This window comes from Miscanthus floridulus, chromosome 1, assembly GCF_019320115.1.
Source record: "Miscanthus floridulus cultivar M001 chromosome 1, ASM1932011v1, whole genome shotgun sequence".
In the NCBI taxonomy this organism is placed as follows: Eukaryota; Viridiplantae; Streptophyta; class Magnoliopsida; order Poales; family Poaceae; genus Miscanthus; species Miscanthus floridulus.
In genome coordinates this window covers 116,800,937-116,822,701 of record NC_089580.1, presented here as the reverse complement: position 1 = coordinate 116,822,701, position 21,765 = coordinate 116,800,937, and the positions used below count along the sequence as shown (strand labels likewise).

The 21,765-nt window shown below is 44.1% G+C and overlaps 1 protein-coding gene across 1 annotated transcript; it reads left to right on the top strand.

The window, feature by feature from the left end:
• Positions 1 to 11,420: 11,420 nt before the first annotated feature.
• LOC136491566 (stearoyl-[acyl-carrier-protein] 9-desaturase 1, chloroplastic-like) lies at positions 11,421 to 13,227 on the top strand. Its single transcript, XM_066487877.1, has 2 exons — positions 11,421 to 11,493; positions 11,651 to 13,227. The coding sequence occupies exon 2, from the start codon at positions 11,712 to 11,714 to the stop codon at positions 12,879 to 12,881; it is 1,170 nt and encodes a 389-aa protein (XP_066343974.1). The 5' UTR covers positions 11,421 to 11,493; positions 11,651 to 11,711; the 3' UTR covers positions 12,882 to 13,227.
• The last annotated feature ends 8,538 nt before the right edge of the window (positions 13,228 to 21,765 follow it).

The window sequence follows — 21,765 nt, the reverse complement described above, 5'->3', positions numbered from 1 at the left end:
GAGACTAAGTGGAAAGGGGACACTAGGGAAGAAAACATATATTGGTACGTAGGACAATTATTTTAATAAAGTGCACTACATAGTTCTGCAAAACTCCTCCTTGGTGGATCCGTATATCGAGACACATAAAGAGTTGCTCCGATCTGAGTTTCTAGGGAAGTCTAAACCTTGGATTATGCATCAGCACATGGAAACTTTCAGCGACTAGTTGCGAAAAGAATGTCAGGGTGATGAGAGTATTGATGAGCAACTGTATTTGTTGGCTCGGTAGCCATCATGGCATATCCTCACATACAAAGGGTACGAGATAAATGGGAATACATTTTACATAGTAGCCCAAGATAAAAGGAGCACCAATCAAAACACTGGTGTCTGCATAGATGCCACCGGCCCTAATAGAAATAAGCAAACATATTATGGCCGCATAGAGGAGATATGGGAACTAAACTATGCACCTACTTTTAAGGTACCTTTGTTCAAGTGCCAATGGGTAAAGGCGACTAGAGGCGGGGTAGCAGTCGACAACCAGTATGGAATGACAACTGTGGACCTCAACAATATTGGGTACAAAGATGAACCGTTCGTCCTTGCCAAGGATGTGAATCAGGTGTTCTATGTCAAGGACATGTCTACAAAACCGAAGAGAGGGAAAAACAACAATGACCCAATCAATGAGCCAAAGCGCCACATAGTTCTTTCAGGGAAAAGAAACATCATTGGAATTGAAGATAAGTAAGACATATCAGAAGATTATGAAAAGGATGACCGAATTCCACCCTTCATAGTGAACAAAGACCCAAACATCCAGCTAAATGATGAGGACACTCCATGGTTACGGTGCAATCATAACCAAGGGATATACGTTAAGAAGAAGTTCACTACTGTGCCCGCTTGATATATATAGTGTATTCATATTTCTGTCGTGAATTTATATTTTCTACGATTTAAATGAATTTTTTGATTGACGGTGGATTTCCTGTGGAGAATGTGTGATGAAAAAACAAATGATCAACGCCAATAAGATGTGAAAACTAATTTCCTATCGAAAAGCAATAGTTTTAATAATTTTAATTAAGTAGTATATTTTTGCATGGTGAAAATTATGATTATTATTTACACTATGTTAAATATTTATACAGTAAAACAAAAGAGTTTAGGTTACAGATTTTTCTTATGTACAATAATGCAAAACTAGGTCCCGGAATTCTTTATGTATTTTTTTTTGCTAATATTTTATTTACTAGGCAATTAACAACTCTCTGCATATTTGTATAAAAGAAATATATAAAAAAGGAAAAACTTCTACAAACTGGCGAGAAGCCAAACTGCAGCCCACCTTTACTCCCGGGTGGACCAACCACCCAGGACTAACGGTCAGACCTTTAGTCCCGGTTCTACCCATCACCCAGGACTAAAGAACCTTTAGTCCCGGTTCTAACCATCACCCGGGACTACTAAAGATGGGCTACCTTTTCGTGGCTCGCCAAAATCCCCTTTACTCTCGGGCCGTGGCTACACCCGGGACTAAAGGTCAGACCTTTAGTCCCGGTTCTAACCATCACCCAGGACTAAAGAAGCTTTAGTCTCGGTTCTAACCATCACCCCGGACTATAGGTCCCCCTTTATAAACCACGCCCTTCTCCCTTAGTTCTCTTCCTCTCTGTCTCTGCCGCCTTCTTCTCCAACCGGATCCTGTAGCCGCCAAGCCTTCTTCTCCGTCGCCTCATCTTCTCCACCAGATCTTTCTGATCCAGCAGCGCCGCCGCCCCCTAGGTGACCACCCTAGCCTCGCCTCATCATGCGCGCACGCTATCACCGGCCCCACATGCACGCGCGCTTCTTCTCTGGCCAGCCAGTGCAGTCCTCGCTTCGTCCTCGTCCCCGGCCCACCTCGCCCCCAAGTAGTTCAAGGTTCTTCGAGGTGTCTTCTCCAAGATCCGCAGGCCATAGCATCTCTATTACGGCACGTCTTCTCTAGGTTTGGCCCTCGTTCTTGTGTTAGATCCATGAGATGCAGTTAGTGGTTTTCGAATTTGTTGATAGCAATGTGATCTGCCTTGTTTTTTTGCCCTTTTAGAAATGAGTACCGACATGCTTGCATTAAGCAAGATACTGTATTGATGTGATGATCTCAATATATGGCATTATTGAATTTGTCTACTATGGCTTCTTTATTAGTTTCCTGATAATCTTTAGGTAGGTCATTTGGGAAAGTTTGCATAGCTGGCCGAACCCTTTGTGATCAGAGGCGCAGGCACTTAATATCGTTTCTATGCATTGCTGTGTGATTGAACAAAGCGCTTGTAATTTCATTGCTTCTTGGTAATGAATTTTGGCTTTGCTGTTGTGGATAAAAAATGACAATTGTTTATTATTTCTTGATAATTATGTCAATGGGTTCTGCTTGGCCAGCCCACTATGTACTAAACTGAAATTGCTTACTAATAGCTATTTGATCGATGATAATCATCATTGACTTGTTTTCTGGTGATGATTGAAGTTTTAAGTGTCTTTTCTGTCTGGTATTAGGCCCTTGTGGATGCCCCCGACATCAGTCCTGTAATGAAACAGATTATTACTGTTTTTTAGTAAAGTCTAAGTCTGTGACATGTTTTTTGGCTGCAGGAGCTGGACCTCGCGTTTGACACCTTGGATGTGAGCCACCGCCGCCACCATATATAATCCGTTTATGATGGATTAATTGCTCCAACCTTTTGTAATCGGATGGATGCGAGTGCCGAGCCCTCGTGTCGGCAATCTTGTAATGCGATTTTGCGCTGAGCCATCGAGCTCAGTGGAGCACGGGCGTGGCCCGGTGTCTCGTCGTTTCCTCCTTTTGCGTGGTAGCTTATGACGACGTCGGCCCCTAGATCCGAGACGTTCAATGGCATCCGTGTCGTTGTAGTAGCAGGGCATGTAGTTCTCATACTCGGGCGGGCATACCTCCGCCTCCTTGGCGCGGACTAGTTAGAAAATTGTAGAAAATCCGTACTAGTTGAACTTGCGGACCGTGTTCATCTCGGCTAGCATATTCTCTGCCAAGCGGCAACGGACGTCAAGGAGGAGCTTTGATTCTCCGAGGGAGAGCGGCAACGGTCGTGGAAGACCGTGTTCCCTTCCTCGTAGAATCAGAGCTCTTCCGTAGCCAAGTACGGTGCTGTCCGGTGGAGAACTGCCTGCCGAGATGATCACGCAAGCGAGGTCAACTAGTACGGAAGCTTACATGATCTTAGAAGATATGTGAGGTCATGAGAGCGTGTGTTTTTTCTCAATTTTGTCGAGCATGTCACTTAGAATTAATTTTTCCATGAAATGAAATACTTAGAAATCATGCCTTTTATTTTTTAGAATTAATTTTTTCATGAAATGAAAAACTTAGAAAATAGTTAGAAAATTGTAGAAAATCCATACTAGTTGAACTAGCGGACCGTGTTCATCTCAGCTAGCATGTTCTCTGCCGAGCGGTAACGGACGTCAAGTAGGAGCTTTGCTTCTACGAGGGAGAGCGACAACAGTCGTGGAAGACCGTGTTCCCTTCCTTGTAGAATCAGAGCTCTTTCGTGGCCAAGTACGGTGCCGTCTGGTGGAGAAATGCTCACCAAGATGATCACGTAAGCAAGGTCAACTAGTACGGATGGTTATTTATTTAAACATGTTTTTGAGCTACAATTTGATGGATATTTGATAACTTCAGACCTACAAATGTCATCTACAAATGTTACTATCCTCGAGGTGGCACGTCCTATAGGAGTTCATTTTATAGATATAGTTTTTATTTTTTATAGATATATCTAGTGGTGTAAAAGCTAGATGGTTGCCCCGAGAGACAACATGGATGAAGAAATGATGGATATTATCAACACCGGCACTCAATTTACCGATGGTGACCTGCAGGATGTAGATGACGGGAGTCAATACCTGGCTCTTGAAGATAACCAAGAAAATATTGTGCAAGAAAGTACTGGCGAGGTATATATATTTATATATATTTGAATATTATATATATATATATTTGAATATCTATCATCTATTATGTGTACACATGATATTTATTTATTCTTTTTTATACGTAGCCCTCTGGTTCGATGACCACAACGGTGAAAAGCAAAAATATTCGAGGCCCGAAAAAGCCATTGGAGGGGCGCTACATAATATCGGAATTCAATATCGAGACAGGCGAACCACTTGGTCCACATGCAAGGAAATTCGTGCAACACTGTGGGTGCCTTGTAAGGGACAGGTTTCCGATCAGTGCCCATGAATGGAAGCAAAAGATCAACGAGCCTCATGTTAGTTTTGTCTCTGATCTTGATAAGAATTTAATTTGGGATGATATCCTTCAACATTTCACGTTGCAAGCGGATGATTATGATGCTATCAACGATGATGAATTGAAGGAACTAGTTTGAAAGTGGGCTATGAAGAAGATGGCCACACAATTTTAGACTTGGAAGAAATCCCTATACACGAAATACGTCAAGAAGAACCTAATGCCCAATTTCAATACTAGTGGCCCGCTCGCGAAGTTGAGGCCCTGCTAGAATGATTTTGTACAGTACAAGACATCGGAAGAGGGTGAGGAATAGGTGAGAAGGAACCAAGAGAATGCTCGATAGAAGGTATACCACCATAGCATGGGATCAGGTGGCTACGCGACTGCCATTCCCAAGTGGGAAAAAATGGAAGCGGACATTCTTGCTAAGGGTATCACACCAGAATCACTCAATTGGCCCAAACGCGTGAAGAATTGGTTTTTCGCTCATGGGGGAAGACTGGACCTAGAGACCGGGAAGCTGGTTCATGGCCCAAAACTCGAAAGAGCAACACAAAGATTTTCTTATGCTCTACAAGCTAAAGCTATTGATGCGTTCAGGCCCAATAGAGAGAAGGATGAACTGACGTATGCCCTCGGGACCACTGAACACAGTGCCCGAACGAGAGGTTTAGGATGGAACATTTCTTGGGAGCATGGTTTCCCTGACGACAGAGATACCTACAGAAGCCGGCAGAGAAGGAAGGATGAGGATGCAGCGCGGATCAGCAGGTTGGAGGAATTGGTTTGTGAGTCACGGGAGGCGGTGCTTCAAGCACAGGAGCACGAAAAAGACATGCAAGCTAGAATGCAGGACGAAATCATAAAGCAAGTGCAAATAGCAATGAGTGCCCAAAGGCAGGCATCAGATCCAAGAATCAACATTAATATTAGCCCCCTTGATCAGTTGAAAAGCAGCTGCGCTTCCACGGAGTTGCCAAATCAAGATGATGCAATGCTATGTTTCCCCGTGGATGACATCACTGCACCGTTTACATCATGTGAGCTACATATTCCAAAAGAGAATGCCACAATCATGGTGGCTCTTGGTGTTTTTTCTCCTCTAGATCCTACCAAGACACCAAGAATCCATGGGGCAATAATACCACCTGGATATGTTAGCGTCTCAGTAGATAGAGTTAACAAAGGTTTTAGTGATCTGGCTCTTGACATTCCAGGAGGTGATGGGGAGAAGACTCTAGGAGAAGCAGAGAAGACATTCATACTATGGCGCAAGCGCTACATCATTATTCCCGAGGTCTCTAGTCCACCGCCGCTTCCTCAACTGCTAGACAATAGGTGCAGACAAAAGTGAACGAAAAAGTAAGAAAGCAACGAGAAGCGAGGGAGAACCTGGAGAAATTGTACTTCTATCTAGCTCTAGATCTTCTAAGAAAGAAGGTGGACTAGAAAAAGCGGGAATCTCAAAAGACCCTGCTAAAATCGAACTACAACCGCTCTCTCACCAAGTCATTTGAGGTGAAGCAGAAAAAGACTAGAGCAGGGAAAGGTGTTGCACAACTCGGACAACAATCACAACAATTCGTCCCCCCTCTTGTCATTCGTAATGAATATGGTTCAAACTTAGATGTACTGGACGTCGATTTTGAGGACCTAGCTCGGTTTTACGAGGATACCGGTTTGGACCTTGCCCAAGTGCTCACTGAAGGACCATCTGCTCCGAAAGTGGATCCTTGGAAGAAATTTGAACATGGAAAGAGTCTATACAATCCTGAGGCCTTAGGTAAACTGGGTACGCAAATATACCTGCTAAACAAGTGGTACATGACGGCGTGTGAATGGGGAGAGACCTTTGTTTCTGTCAGAGTTAGAAACCAACATTACTTCCGTGGCGATAACATTATATATGTCGAGTTTTTAGAATTACACCAACTATGCCACCTGGACTCTCTCGATAAAAGTCTCATGAGCTGCTATTGTCTGTAAGTGTGATTATTTTCTACTATTAAAATGTATATATATATATATATAAAGCTACATGTATATATATAAATTATATATCCTCACACTATATTTTTATATATGCAGATATGAGATGACAGAACTTAGAAAGAGAAAGGATAATGATGTTGGTTTCGTTGATCCAAATGTCGTATTCAAACACCTTAATCCCTCGCCTCAATGGAAAGCTGAACTCGAGAAAAATCTCATGAGGTTCTTAGTAAACCAACAAAACAAGGACATACTCTTCCCCTACAACTTCAAGTGAGTTTTAAATAATTAATGTCGATCATATGGACATTTGTTCAGTTATTTGCTTACTAGCTAAGCTATCTCCCATATATATATGTTGACTCTAGTTAATGTCGATCATATTTGTGTATAAAAACATATGCAGCAATCACTGGATATTGATGGTCATCGATATGGCCAATAGTCGGTTGAGCATCTTAGACTCATTAAGACAAGAGCAAACAGAGTACCAAGACATAATAGATATTATCCAAGGGTAATTTGGTCTCTCTAGCAACTATATATACCCCGATCTCTTAACTGCAACAATTATTAAAGGCCAAATTAATTTTTTATTTTATTGGGCGCAGTGTTTGGAAAAGTTTCATTAAGGAACACCACATGAAACATTGCAAAGCACCACTGGATGTAATCGCACACAAAATAAGTACTAGCTACATATATATATATATATATATATATATATATATATATATATATATATATATATATAATTCAATTAACACCATGCATGCTTTCAATTCACCGGATCTTTTTTCTCGTAAAAGTGGGTTCTGAGGCAAGAACAGGGGAACAACTACTGCGGATACTATGTTTGCGAGTTCATCATGGCGTACTAAAAAAAGAACTCCTGAAGAGAACCTCAAAGTACGTTATATAAATATATTCATATATTCACAATTTCTTTTATTGCTCATATATATAAGTAATCACGTGACCAACACACACACACACATATATATATATATATATATATATATATATATATATATATATATATATATATATATATTTCCTTTAACTTTTATTGAAGACTCTATGGTCGAAGGAAAAAGTCATACGATGTGACCAACTGAAAGCAATTCAAGAGACCATAGCAGGATTTCTTAATGACCAGATCCTAAACCCCGCCGACGAGTTCTACAATGACGTGAACGAAACATGGAAGCCAAACCAGATGGAATGAATTTGTTATACCAAGAATATGATAGAATATACAATGCAAGCTTTATTTGTAATATATATATACATATTATATGTATATAAAATAACGTACAATATATATATATATAAGCATGTAATATATACGTTAGTTTCATACTTTAGTTTGTACAAAATGGTTGAACATTATAAACGTGTAGAATATGTATATTATTAGCAGCGTAGAATGCGTATTCGAAAACATATTCGAAAACCAAAACGAATCATCAATTGAAAATAGAAAAAAAAAGAAAACCTTTAGTCCCGGCTGGTAATACCAACCGGGACTAAAGGGCCGGCCCACGTGGCTAGGCCGGGAGGCCTCTTTAGTTCCGGTTGGTATTACCAACCGGGACTAAAGATGGACCTTTAGTGTCGGGCGCGAAACCGGGACTAAAGGAGGGACCCTTTAGTCCCGAATTCGTGCTCTCGGTTCTAAAATCGGAACTAAAGAGGGTTGAGAACTAGTGTCAATGCGAAATTTTGCAGTCTACTCTCCTTGGTGCCAATCCACGTGATGAAGATTTGCCGCCAAAAGATCCAGATGATGTTAACCCACACTTGTTTGATTTCTTGTGTTTTGGTCCACAAGGCCAGGGGCCTCTTGGGCCTGCTCCACCAGTCCAAGGCCGGCAGCAGCCAGGTCCAAACCAACAGCAACTGTAGATCCTATGACCTACAACTTTATAGCTGTCAACTTTTTTATTTGAGATCTTTTAGAAGCTTGTATATTCAATTTTTGTTATTATATTTTGAAATTAAAATTTTTCACTTAAGGCTGTGTTAAATTTGAATGATCAATTACCATCAGCAACTAATTATAAGCATTCCTACAGGCTATAAACCGGGCCATGCATTTCGTTTTTGTTTAAAAAAAAATACCCCACTCATGTTGAGACAACTATTCTTAATTGCACTAAGCTGGCAAAAGTACTTATTCGTCATCGTGCTGACTTGCAAGCGGATAGTTACGAGCAAATTAGCCTCCACGTGAAAAATAGATCGAGCAAGCATGTGTGACAGATACATATTATGGATCAATGTAAGTACTTAGTGATTGAATCTCTATCAGCAAATCAGCTGATCAATGATCTACTAGTAATTAATACATCATTTCTTAATCATTCTGCCACTAGTTCTGTTTCAATTAGAAAACTAATACTAGTAATTATCTCTACAACACACCTGCATGCTATTGTACTTAATTAATAGATATATATGGAGCATATCAAGGATATATGCCCAGCCGGCCTTCAATGTCCATGCATATGATTCCAAACCAAATCAATGCGCCACTACTAGTAGTGATTTGCACGATTCATAATCAATAATTTTCATGATAACATAATGGAACACCTGAACCAGGCACTTACAGCCGCGTGTTTATTAATTAATTTGCCAGAAGATATATATGATTCCTTTTCAGAGATTGGCAGATATTTAACTATGGACATATGCCCGGGCTTTATTTTTGCATGATCCCGAAACAAATCAAATGGGGACTATCTTAAGTGGTTTGCGGTTGTTTGCATTGACAGTCGAATGGGTTCACATTGGGCCGACTCTACCACTCTCTTAATTGTAATTTAGGAATAATCTCGTAGAGTTTGAGTTGTAAATGATTCCGAATGTGATAGGCCAGTTCATACTATACAAATATAAAATATCAAAGTTTAATTGAAGGGATCCAATTCGATCAAAATCAATCTATATTTATATTTATACATATCTCTAACTTAATCCTAACTTTTCCAATCCGAAATTTTATTGTTCTACAAACTTCTCGACGGAATTTGTACGTGGCCTTACTATTCGACACGAGTGTCGGGCCGTCTGCTAGGTCAGACTGGAATTGATCCAAAAGTAACTCTGCTCTGTGGATTTTCACGTGGACTGCCCGAGTGATGAATGCGTATATTTTCAGATTTGATTTGAAGACGAGCTGGCGAACCAGCGTCCCCAAGGAAAAGTAATTAAGCATGCTCTTATACAGTTACGTGTATATTTTTCGAGTCGTTTAATTTGAAGACAGTTTCTCACAAGGTTCGACGATTATTCAGGCCTTCAGCAAGCTGGCTTAATTAGGCTAGTCAGTTTTATGTTCCAGATTTAAAGACTAACGTGTTGAAAACAGCATGTACTAGTTTCATCCCACGAAACTTATTTTACTCATGTAAAACTTTGGGCATCTCTCTTTATTGATATTGTGTAATGTCAATATATTTGCTAAGTTAGTAGCTTATATGAAACTTTTGCTAAGACCGGATGTCACACGTCCAACCAGAGCCCGCACATTAGGCTAAGGCCCCGTTTAGTTCCGAAAATTTTTGGCTTTTGGTTACTGTAGCACTTTCGTTTTTATTTGACAAAAATTGTCCAATTATGGACTATTTAGGCTTAAAAGATTCGTCTCACGATTTCTCGGCTAACTGTGTAATTAGTTTTTTTTCCGTCTACATTTAGTACTCCATGCATGTGCCGCAAAATTTGATGTGACGGAGAATCTTGAAAATTTTTGGTTTTTGGCTTGTATCTAAACGGGGCCTAAATGGCCCAGGAGATGCCTGAGACCCAACCCTGACTCTACCAGGGGTGTGGGCCACCACCGCCCCCATAATCTCCCCGTATCCGAAGAGATCTAGAATAAAAAGGAACAGCAGAATAAAAAATAGCAAATAAATAGAGAATTGTGTAGAAAATAGGTGACGAGAGTCAAACATAGGGGTATATTAAGTCCCTGGGAATCAAGGTGTCAACCAACGGACCCCCTCACCGATCTCACAGATCGCTCATGGGCTCGGGCGCTATACCCATGAGGTACGCTCGTGCATAACCTTTGGAAGGAGTCCGAAAGAGCCCGAGCACGCCTGCGGCCACTGCTCGGGGCTTGGGGGCTCGCCTGATCCCCGGGCTGCCGAGCGATGGTAGCCCGAGCCAGACTCCAACTAGGCACCAACCTGAGCCAGTGCTCAGACGGTGAACCGACGTCCTGAGCCACAAGCAAACCGCCAGTCATCCGGGGCCTGACAGGTATGAAGATTCCATAGCACCTACCCGCTCAACGAGCGCAAGGCTTCGTCAGCCACTCCTTCGTCAGGGTCACACAGTCGACGTGAAAACAACAGGACAAGCGACATCACCAACTCCAGGGGCAGCAAGCTCCAGGGCCCACTCGTTAGCCCCTCAGCCTGGGAAGCTTGAGATGGTTCACCTAGGGTAGACCGTGACGGAGCAAACGGCCCCTGACGATCAAGTGCTAAGCGATGGAAGCAGTGTCAGGCGGCAGTTGCAGCTCTGCCGACTCCTCCCTACACAACGAAGCCGAGGTCCATCCCATGCCGCGGCAGCACCCTCCACCCCGCGCACGTAAACCATAGACTAAAATCCAAATAGACTTGTACCCGACCCTACCCGAAATATAAGGGCAGGGTCAGCTCCTGGAGAGGGGTTCGATTTCGAAACCTCAGAGAGAACAGTAGCCAACCGAGAGGAACGCTAGTAAGTTGCTCCCCGGCAACCTAGCTATAGAAGACTGGTTCCTTACTCACTAGGAAGAGCACCATCATCGACGAGCCGTAGGATAGCACCGAGCGATCCCCTGCCCCAAACTCTCATCTCCTCCTACCAACAGAAAAATTAAAAACAATTACCCTGACAGTGACATTTTCAAATTTCCCTGTCGCACTATCCCCGGCGGTTATTCCCTCCCCGTCGGTATTTTCTATTTTCCTGTCGGCAGTTGCACCGTCACGAATTTTCCCTTTTCCAGCAGTGAATACAGCAGTACAGTTCATATGGTGAGTAAATGGCATACGTAGCTTTCACTTTTTAAATAATAGAGAAAGTGGGGAATGCGGATACGGATATGTGTTCTATAAATAGGCACGTCCACCCCCTCAGCGCTTCCCAACCCGTCCGTCTAGCACTACACAACAGCGAAGCTGAGCTTAGAGGTGACACTGCATTGCCGCCTCTCTCTTCTACCGGTACGTGCTCGATCGATCTCATCCTTCAGTTTTTGGATTCTACTATTGAAGTAGTGCGTTCGAGCTAGCGCTATAGCTATATCTATATTTGGTCTCATAATCGATCATTAATTTCATTCATTATACTTGCCGCTACCTATACATTCACATTCTCCAGCTAGCTCCTCGTCGGTCGATTGCCCGGCCAGGCTACGCCTAGGAGCCTACGATCGAGGAGGATGGTGATGATGTCGGGACTAGCTGCTGCCTACAGCGTAACAACGACCGGCACCGCGCCGTTATCAGGCTGGAAGACACGGGCGCCACCGCCGCGAGTCGCTTTCCAGCGGCAGCGGCGTATGAGTATGACCACGGCCACGTGCATGCCCCGCGAGGCGATGACGGCGCCGGAGAAGGCCGACATGCTGCGGTCGCTTGACGGGTGGGCGGAGTCGAACCTGCTGCCGCTGCTGAAGCCGGTGGAGCGGTCCTGGCAGCCACACGACCTGCTGCCGGACTCGGCGTCGCCGGGGTTCCGCGAGGAGTTGGACGAGCTGCGGGCGCGCGCGCGGGAGATCCCCGACGACTACTACGTCTGCCTGGTGGGCAACATGGTGACGGAGGAGGCCCTCCCCACGTACCACGCCGCCCTCAACAGCTTCGTCGGCTACGACAGCCCCTCCAGCGCCGACGCCTGGGCGCGCTGGTCCCGTGGCTGGACCGCCGAGGAGAACCGCCACGGCGACCTCCTCAACCGCTACCTCTACCTGTGCGGCCGCGTTGACATGCGCCGCGTGGAGCAGACCATCCACCACCTCATCAACGCCGGGATGCGCCTCGCCGTCGACAAGTGCCCCTACCGGGGCTTCATCTACACGGCGTTCCAGGAGCGCGCCACCGCCATCTCGCACGGCAACACGGCGGCGCGCGCCAAGGCGCTGGGCGACGCCAGCCTGGCCAGGATCTGCGGCGCCATCGCGGGGGACGAGAAGCGGCACGAGGCGGCCTACACCCGGGTGGTGGACGAGCTGTTCGCGCGGACGCCCGACGCCGCCGTGCGCGCGCTCGAGTACATGATGAGGGAGAGGATCCTGATGCCCGCCTACTACATGTTCGACGGGAAGGACCCGGAGCTGTTCCACCACTACGCCGACGTCGCGCAGAGGCTCGGCGTCTACACCATTGCCGACTACGCCGACCTCGTCGAGTTCTTCGTCGACAGGTGGGGCGTCGCGGAGCTCGGCCCCGGCCTCACCGGCGAGGGGAGGCAGGCGCAGGACTACCTCTGCCGGTTGCCGGAGAGGGTGCGGAAGATGGCCGAGCTGGACGCGCGACGGAGACAGCAGCCCCAGACTCGTGAGGTCCCCTTCTCCTGGGTTTTCGACAGGCAGGTGGAGCTGCAGGCCTGACTTGAACAGTCACCGCTCCCTCTCAGGTCTCAGCAATCCACTGCCCCTACCAGCTCTGCACCTGTTCGCTTATTGGTTTCAGCCATACTTATTCAATCAGCTAATAGTATTTTTCTCTCACAACGAACCAGTACCAGCTAGCTGAAACCAGTCCAAAAACCAACCAGCGAACACGCCGATTATTATTACTGCGCTACGCCCTATCCAGCTACTTCCTCATCGTACGGCTGGGGCGACTCTTATGAATAATGTATGCCGCACCTGCCGTCCCCCTGTATACTTGTGGCCGTCCATGTACGCTCTACCGCTGGAGTAACTCAATATTTATCGTGCGTGTCAGTCGTCATTCAATTCATTTGGTGATGCAGCGTGTCAGGTAAATTTAAAAGCAACAGGCCCAAATGTCAGGAAGTACTGTAGTTCCAACAATCCAAACTTCATTTTTAGGCACCGTTGGCTTCGGTCATTATGTTTCAACGAAATAAATGAGTTTTTCTCTGGTAACAAATCAGCATCAATCGTTTTTTCAACCAGCGGAACAAGGCCTTAAGTTTGCGCATCAACATTTGTCTGGCGGTAGAAATTGAAAATGTAACACTGGGTCCGACCACCGGAACTCAAAATCGAATTTCGATGCCTATATTTTTCTCGATGAAAAACACTCATTCTTTTAGGTTGATCACATTTGAACATTTGTCTCATGGGCATACCTAGTTGAATTAATCCTAGAATAACTAGCACTCATCAGCAGATTAATGCTCATTATAGACAGATGAAATATCATATCGATCTAATCTCAATAAGACCAAGAACGATCCAATTCCTTCGACGCTGGCGGTGCCCTCTCTCTCCTCCCTTCGGCGTCGGACTGGGCACGGGCGCGATGGATCCGGCTCGGTGGCGGTAGATCAGGCACCGGTGAGGCGGATCTGGCTCAGGCACGGTGTGGCGGCGGCGCACGCGTGAATCTGGCGGGTGGTGGCGACGCACGCACGGATGGGCTCAGCGGGCTCGTCGATAGGCTCGACGGGCTTGCTAGATTTTTTTTATTTTTTTATTGATTAATGGAGGCGGGCATACAAACCGTCTCGGTTGTTCATGATTTACCGAGGCCTTTGATTGGAGGCGGTTGAGTTGCCCGCCTCCATTAATCGTTTCTACCCGCCTCCATTAAGATTTATGTAGTAGTGATTGTGCGGATATGGATAGCGATAAATCATGCATCCTATAATAATTAGGTATTCATCTATTGTAACATATATACTCGCTCAGAATTCATACAAACCAAACTATCTTAAGTTTGGCTAACAATATAGGAAACAGTAAAACATCTAGGAATAAAATGAGCACATTATGAAAATATATTTGATGATATATCTAATGATACAAATTTGATGTCTTAAATCTTGATGGCTTTTTCTAGAAATTTGGTCAAAGTTTAAAAAGATTGACTTAAGACAACTCTAGGAATCTATTTATCCAGGGACAGAGGGAGTATATGTGAACTTAACCAACTTTTTCGTTTTTTGGCCCTTTTTTTGAAAATTTTCACAAATATGCCCTTGGAGGGTATGCTTTCAAAATCTAGACCCTTAGCTCGACGTCATCTTTGGTGGCACCGAGCTTACAAGTCTATGCGTCAAAGGGTTTGGTACCTAGGTCGGGGCCATGTTGGCGACGTGGACGCTGACCTAGAAGGCAGTACGACGCCGGGGTTATTGACGCCGAGCTTGGCGCCGTGGTTATTGGCGCCATTCATGATGCCAAGATCCATGGCGCTGAGGTGGTGTTTTAACCAGGCGCCCAACCTTCCTACCCGAGCCTTCTTCCTCTTTTTTCTCCTCCTCTCGGGTTTTTTCTGTCCCCACTTTGCCCTACCTCATGAATCGGCATATTGGACCTTGAAAACTTTGATTTGATCCATATATCTTCGAGAGCAAGGTATCCTCGCTCCCTCCTAGTTTTTCTTTCACATCGATTCGATATATATTAGTCGGATTTTCAACTTAAGAGTCATCATTACTTAGGGTTTCATGCAAATTTAATATTTATATTATACAACCATAGGATGCCAAGATGTGGGAAAGCTAGCAAACCAAGGTAACCTCAGCGCACATTGTTATGTTATGGGTTCATTGTTGTGGATAAAATGGGAAACCCTAGGTATAGGGTTTAATGTTAATTGCTTTCGGTTCTTAGAAGGAAAATGGCTAAATTGTAGTTATGGCTGGATGACCGGAAATGCCTTCGACCCATTGCCTCTACCTAGTGGTGTTCTAGTGTCCATGTGCTTTTGTGGCAATCCTTGCAAGGTAGCCAAGTCCGATGAAGAGGACACGAATAGGCAGATGTATTGGATGTGTTCTAATTTTGCGTTTGAGCCTACACTTCGTCAGCGCCGCATTAACAAGATGGTGAGGAATTGATGTTGTGTAATAATTATTTTGTGTCATATGACATCTTGCATGATTTTTTTGTTTTGTAACAATTACATTTGTTGCAGACCCCTCCATCGCTCTATGATTTTGAGTAGTGGATCGACACTGAGATCGAGCCTGAAGACAAGGAATGGATGCAGAAACTGTTGCAGTGGGGGGCAGAGGACAAGGAGGTGATGGAGAAGAGACGCAGAAAGGAGGCTATAGAAAAGGAGCACAAGGAAGAGGAGGAAATGAGGCGTGTTGCTGCATATAGGGAGGAGAGGGAGAAGAACCTTGAGCGTGCATGCCAAGCGAAAGCAGCGATGGAGGAGAATCTCGATGCCCTGAGAAAGGAAAAGTGGCCTCGTTACACTCAGTAGTCTCCATTACTTGCTAGTTCTATGGTTTATTCATGAACAATGTTGTCTACTATTGGACTTTTCATTGTGTTGTCATGTAATGCACTTTAAGTATGGGCATGCTTAGGTCATGTATTGCGTTATTTAGTTTGTCGGCATGTACTTCTAGTATTATTGTGTTGTTTAATGTGTCATAGTATTGGACTTTTCATTATGTAGTTGTTTTCATTATTTGTGGTCATAATATTTAGTTTAATATTGTGGACGTAGTAAAATGTGATCATGTGCTGCAAACAAAACCTAACGAAGTAGGGCATCATATAATTCAACACACACAACACATGAAATGGCATGTGAGAACATGTACCGAACTAGGGTATAGAGGTCCTGAACTAAACCTAACATGCCTTAGGTAATTGAAGCGAACAACAAGCACACAAAATGGCATGTGAGAACATGTACCAAACAAGGCTACATAGTTCCTTCAACTAAACCTAACATGCCTTAGGTAATTAAACCAAACAACAAACACATGGATGTGCCATGTGAATAAGATAGGGTCGTCCTAGTAGTGTGGCCACATAGCAAATTGTGTTGCACCTTCTCCACGGTAGCCTCCCATTGTTGTTGGTGGTGGTGGCAGGGGTGACCGCGGAGGCCCCTTGTTCTTATGATTAGGGCAGGTGCAATATGGATCATTGTGGAGTGCCTCCTATGAACTTGCACCATTGTTGTTGTCATCGTCTTTGTCTTCCTTATACCCGCTGCTAACTTCCCTTTGTAGATCGAAGATTTGGTCCTACAGGTAGTAGATGTACTGCTGATGTGGATAAATTGGTCGAGGATCGACCCACCTAGTGAACCCACAGTTTTCTTCGGACTCGGAAGACTACAATAAGTATGTCCTATGAGTTGTAAGGGTATTCAAGAAACATATTTGTCGACGAAATATGGTCAGCAGTCTACCTAGGGGTATGCCCAATGTAGTAGATTATCAGCAGATAGATGCGCAAGCTACAAACAAGATGGTGACGCAAGATAGACATGAGGTTTTATCCAGGTTCGGCCGCCCTGAAGGCGTAATACCTACGTCCTGCGTCTGATTGTATTATTGTATGTCAATGAGAGATGTTTTTGAGAGGGGTCCCCTACCCGCCTTATATAGTCTGGGGGCAGGGTTACAGATCTGGAAACTAATCCTAACCAGATACAATTGCCATAGGTGGCCGGATAAGGATTCCTATTCTAACCGACCAGAATCTTGCTTGATCTCCAAGTCTGCCTTGATTCCTTACGCGGGACTCCGAGCAGATTGGCCAGGCCACGCATCATCTTCTAGTGGGCCAGACCCCCTGGTCCGGGCCGGCCCAAGCCTAGCAGTAAGGGTATAGGGGTTAATACCCCCACAATATTTAACAAACAAAATGTAATAGCAATTACCCATGCTCACGGACATTTGAAGAAGCAACGACCTCCATCGATCCCCTCGGTGAACATCTACACTAAGCAGTCCTCACCATGCATGCATTTTGGCCAATCTTCCTTCCTATTGTTGTATCCTCTAAGAGGGCACTCTTTAGTGAAATCACTTTTGCTCTAGGGGGAAACTGATACATTGGTTCCTCAAAGAAATCAGGCCCAAGAGACCCCTCCCACACAATGGGAGTTCCCTTCGTCCCCCCTTTCCTCTCCCACTCCTGAAACCCTTTCCTCTAGATGACCCTCCAGACATTCCTACTCCAACGAAATAGAATACTAGTTTGGTTTTCCTTTTGGTTAGCAATGCATCCTAGAACGTATATATATACAGAGGCAGGTTTGCTAGCCGTTGTATTGTGCTGTAAATGCTCTTGGAAGTCTACTCAGAATCACTGAAAAGCCTACATTGTAGGACACTAGAGACCCTAGATTCCATGACTAAAAAGCCTATTCAATTTCAGACTTCAATCACTATTTCAAAGGACATTGAAAAGTCTATTCGACGGTGACATGACTGAAAAGCCTATTCAATTTTAGACTTCAATCATGTTCAGTTCTTTTGCATAAAATGGAAGGAAAGAAAAGAAAATCTCAACCAATGTGGTACATAATCATGTTCGGTTCTCTTGCATGAAAGAAAAGATAATCTCAACCAATGCAGTAGGCCGAGAGGCATACATGCATACTCATAACAAAAAATAAATTGATTACTTAATGAACCGAAAAAATTGATGGCGCTGATTAATACGTACTTTAGGTAGAAAATTTCGGCAAAATTTCCCCTATTTTTTTATGCAATTCATACACAAATATGAGATGAATATTTAACCTCAATACAACATGTTCAAACATACAAATATATGTCACATTCATCTGAAACCATATACATGAATATATTAATAGTCCACACAGTCCATAATTATTGTCCATAGTAGTTCATAGTCGATAATAATAATCCATATAGTCCATAATAGTTCATAATGAAAGTCCATAATAGTACATAATAACATCTACCACAAACCCTCACTGCCTCATAGTCTTACCCTTACCCTTGTGACCAAGAGCATCGGTGCTTGGAGTGTAAGGGTCAGTTGGACGGCGTCGCCTAGTGCCTGAAGGCTGTGTAGGCTGAGTCGAGGGAGCGTCCTGGAGCTGAGACGGGCGAAGCTCCTCATGCCTCTGGTCCACCTCATCGTCATCCATGTCCTCGACCTCATACGCAATGCCTATGGACCCTGTAGGTGCTTGGCTAGACGAACCTAAGCCTCCTCTACCTGTGGAAGGAACATGCATGTCTTGCGTCGTGGCTGTCCTACAACCACAACGAGCAATCGCACGTCATAGCCGACCTGACAGTCTCTGTTGTACAAAATTATGTTAATTGAAAGAATTTATCATATTAATAATATATTTAAAAGAATATTTTGAATCTTACGTCTAGGAAGCTACGCGAGTCATCGCCCCTGACACTCAGACGAAAGCACTCAATGTCTTCAACCGAGCATTTGAGGGTATTGCCCTGCAACAAAGTTCTCAATAAGATTGTGGTGGTGTGTTGCCTCCACAACCAAACATAAACATTAAGTAATGATGGTGGTCAGGGTAGGGCGGGGCGCACGGTTGACCAAGAGCGGCGACGGTGGTCGGGGTGGGGGACGGCGAGGATGAGCGCCACCACCTGCGGGGGGGTGTCGAGCGTGAGAGAGAGTGGGAGAGAAAGGAAGAGAGGAAAAGGAAGGAAGGGAGAGAGAAAGGAAATGGACCCACCTGTAAGGCTGGCTCGGCGCTAGAATCTTTGGCGCCAAGCTCGGTGCCAAGATCTACGGTGCCAAGCTTGGTGCCAAGATCCACGACGCTGAGCTGGCTGCCATGTCCCCCGGCTCTACTTTGATGTCGACATGGCCCCTGACCTAGGCGTCAAACCCTTTGGCACCGAGACATGTAATCTCGGCACCATCAATGGGTCCAGATTTTGAAAACATACCTCTAGGGGCATATTTGTGAAAAACTTTCAAAAAAAGGGCCAAAAAATAAAAAATCCGGTGAACTTAATATAGCTTAACCGGTTGGGTTCCAACTTACGATAAAACATGTCCACTCAGGTTCAAGCTATCGACTTGACATGAGTGTTCCCATGTAACCATAACTAAGCCGGTGTAAATTAGATTCCAAAAAAAGTGGTTCTTTTCACGTGGAATTGTGGATCCCACATGAAAGCTACTCTATCTTCCTCTCTATTTGATAGGTGGGCCCCATCTCTTTTCTTCTCTTTTCCCTCCCTTATCTCTCGCCACCTTTGTGTCCCCGTGTTGGGATTGCCAGTGAAGCGCCCGACGTGGTGAGCAAGCTAGCAATGGCTTGTTGCCAGAGAAAGCGGGTCATGTGCCTATAGGTTCTCAAATTATTGCTCCTAATAATTCATGCAATGGGCCTAAAATAGCAACTAGTATTTTTGAAGATGGTCAAAAATTGTCTTCTATTGGTTCTGATATTATATGTGAGTGGCTAGAACAATCTACTATCCAATTTGGTTCTTTCTTTGTTTCTCTAAAGCATGATATGTTTACAAGATGTGTACATGAAGTAAACAAGACACATGAATTTAGTGTTAAACTATAGGCACATCAAAAAGGCAGTGATTGATTATGGGATCAAGGACATAATGGAGTTCAAGTATGACTAGAACACGGAGATCTTACCTTAGTTTCATGCCACCTTCTTTGGTGATGTGCCTGAGGATTGTTTCCAATAATGGATGACAGAGGGGGTCCACTACAAGGTGGACTTCACTACTTTTACTTGTATCCTTGGGTTTGGGAGAGGAGATAGGTATGCAAATGTGATCTAGAATGAGATCATGGTGAAGACTAAGGATGTTGTCTATGCATATGAGGATAGGAAGCTTATTGATTGTAGGACTATCTCTTTGAAGTCCTATTATTATGTGATGAACAACCTCTTCAGGGAAACCATCAACCCTAAGGTCGGAGACTCAATTCAACTCAACAAGTATACACAGAACTTGTTGTCAAGGATGGCCCCTAGAAGTGAAGCATTTTTAGCTAGTAGGTTCAATCAGATTGAGTTGAGCACATCCCTTTATGATGCAAGGAATAGGCTTCCCTATGCACCATATGTACGATGATTTTTATTGAGACGGTGTCCGGCTTGATCTTCAAGAAGGACGTGTAGCACCAGCCCTACAAGCTCAAGCATCTTGCACAATGATCACAAGAAGAGGGACATAGGCTTGATGTCAATAGCTCAAGGAGTTTTAGTAGCGCCCCCACTTTAGCTTGACCCAGCCGTGGTGGCTCCAGTAGCCCCACACAGTAGCAGGTCATCTACCTCCCACTCTAGGTCCAGGGAGCAAGTTGAAGAACTTGCTCAAGAACATGTTCACCATGTGTTCTTATGCAACCACGATAGCCTATGAGGGGAGAAAGGACATCAATGATATCAAAAGGCAACTTGGGTTCAAGGTCATGGGCCACTTCCACCTCTAGTATTTCCACCCTACTCAAATTCCAGTGAGGAGAAGCAGGAGGAGAGTGCATTAGTTGTCATGCCTAGTTTTAAGAACAAAACTAAGAGCAAAATCATATGTGTGCTCAGGATGTCAAATCACACATATATATAGCAGCAAACTACAATAATATCAAAAGACAATGCTATATTATATAGCAAATAACAATATTACATAGAGACAAAGTCTTTATCAAAGCAGCGGAAAACGTAACTTCTAATCTTCAAGTGAAGCCTCCAAACAGCATAGGGACGGTTGACCGGGGTACATACGCCTAGCACTTCTCAGAAAACTCACTAGCTCCACCATCTAGTATCCATCCGAGATTTTGCCAAAGTAATTGAAAGTAAAGCAAGCGTAATCAAACCACCGCTTAACAAACGTAACATGAGGGTATGCCAGCTCAAAGGTTAGACACGGCTAAATTGCGATAAGCAATTTTAGTTGATCAAGTTTCAACCATTAAAGTTTATGCAGCTAAGTTATGCTTAAGTTCCCATAGTGTGAATAGTAATTAAAGATTACAACAATATTAAAGATAACCAAACCATCCAGAGAACCAACTATCTCAAAAAGGGATCCAGACCGCTCATGATCGTGAGCACGACTAATATTTAAAGACACTCTACATAGGTTGTACATCCTTACCCACAAGTCGTTATTCACATATGCCATGGTTTGCAAGGCCCATATCACCTCTTCTAAGAAAGTGCAGCAGGATACACTACGAGCTTTTCGGTAAGCACTAACAAGCTAGGTGGCACACATGGTCACAACATAGTACATAGCAGGTAGAAGCACCAACACTATACCCATCCAGGCAGCCCCCTCTTGCGCCTTTCGGTAACCACTAACAAGCTAGAAAAGCTTGGAGTACAAATACAGGACTAGAGTCATGTAGTCTTCATGCTGGTACGGTAAACCCTAGGTTGTCGTTTTAAGATTCAGTCCTTATGAAGAGAAACTAGGGCACTGAAAGATCGAAAGTCCCAATGCTCTAGCCCCCTTCTATCCATGTTGCTAAAAAACATCTTTTAAAAACAAGTTACATATATCTTTAGTCAAAATTCAGATTTTACTTTGTTAAAGCAAGCTAAGCA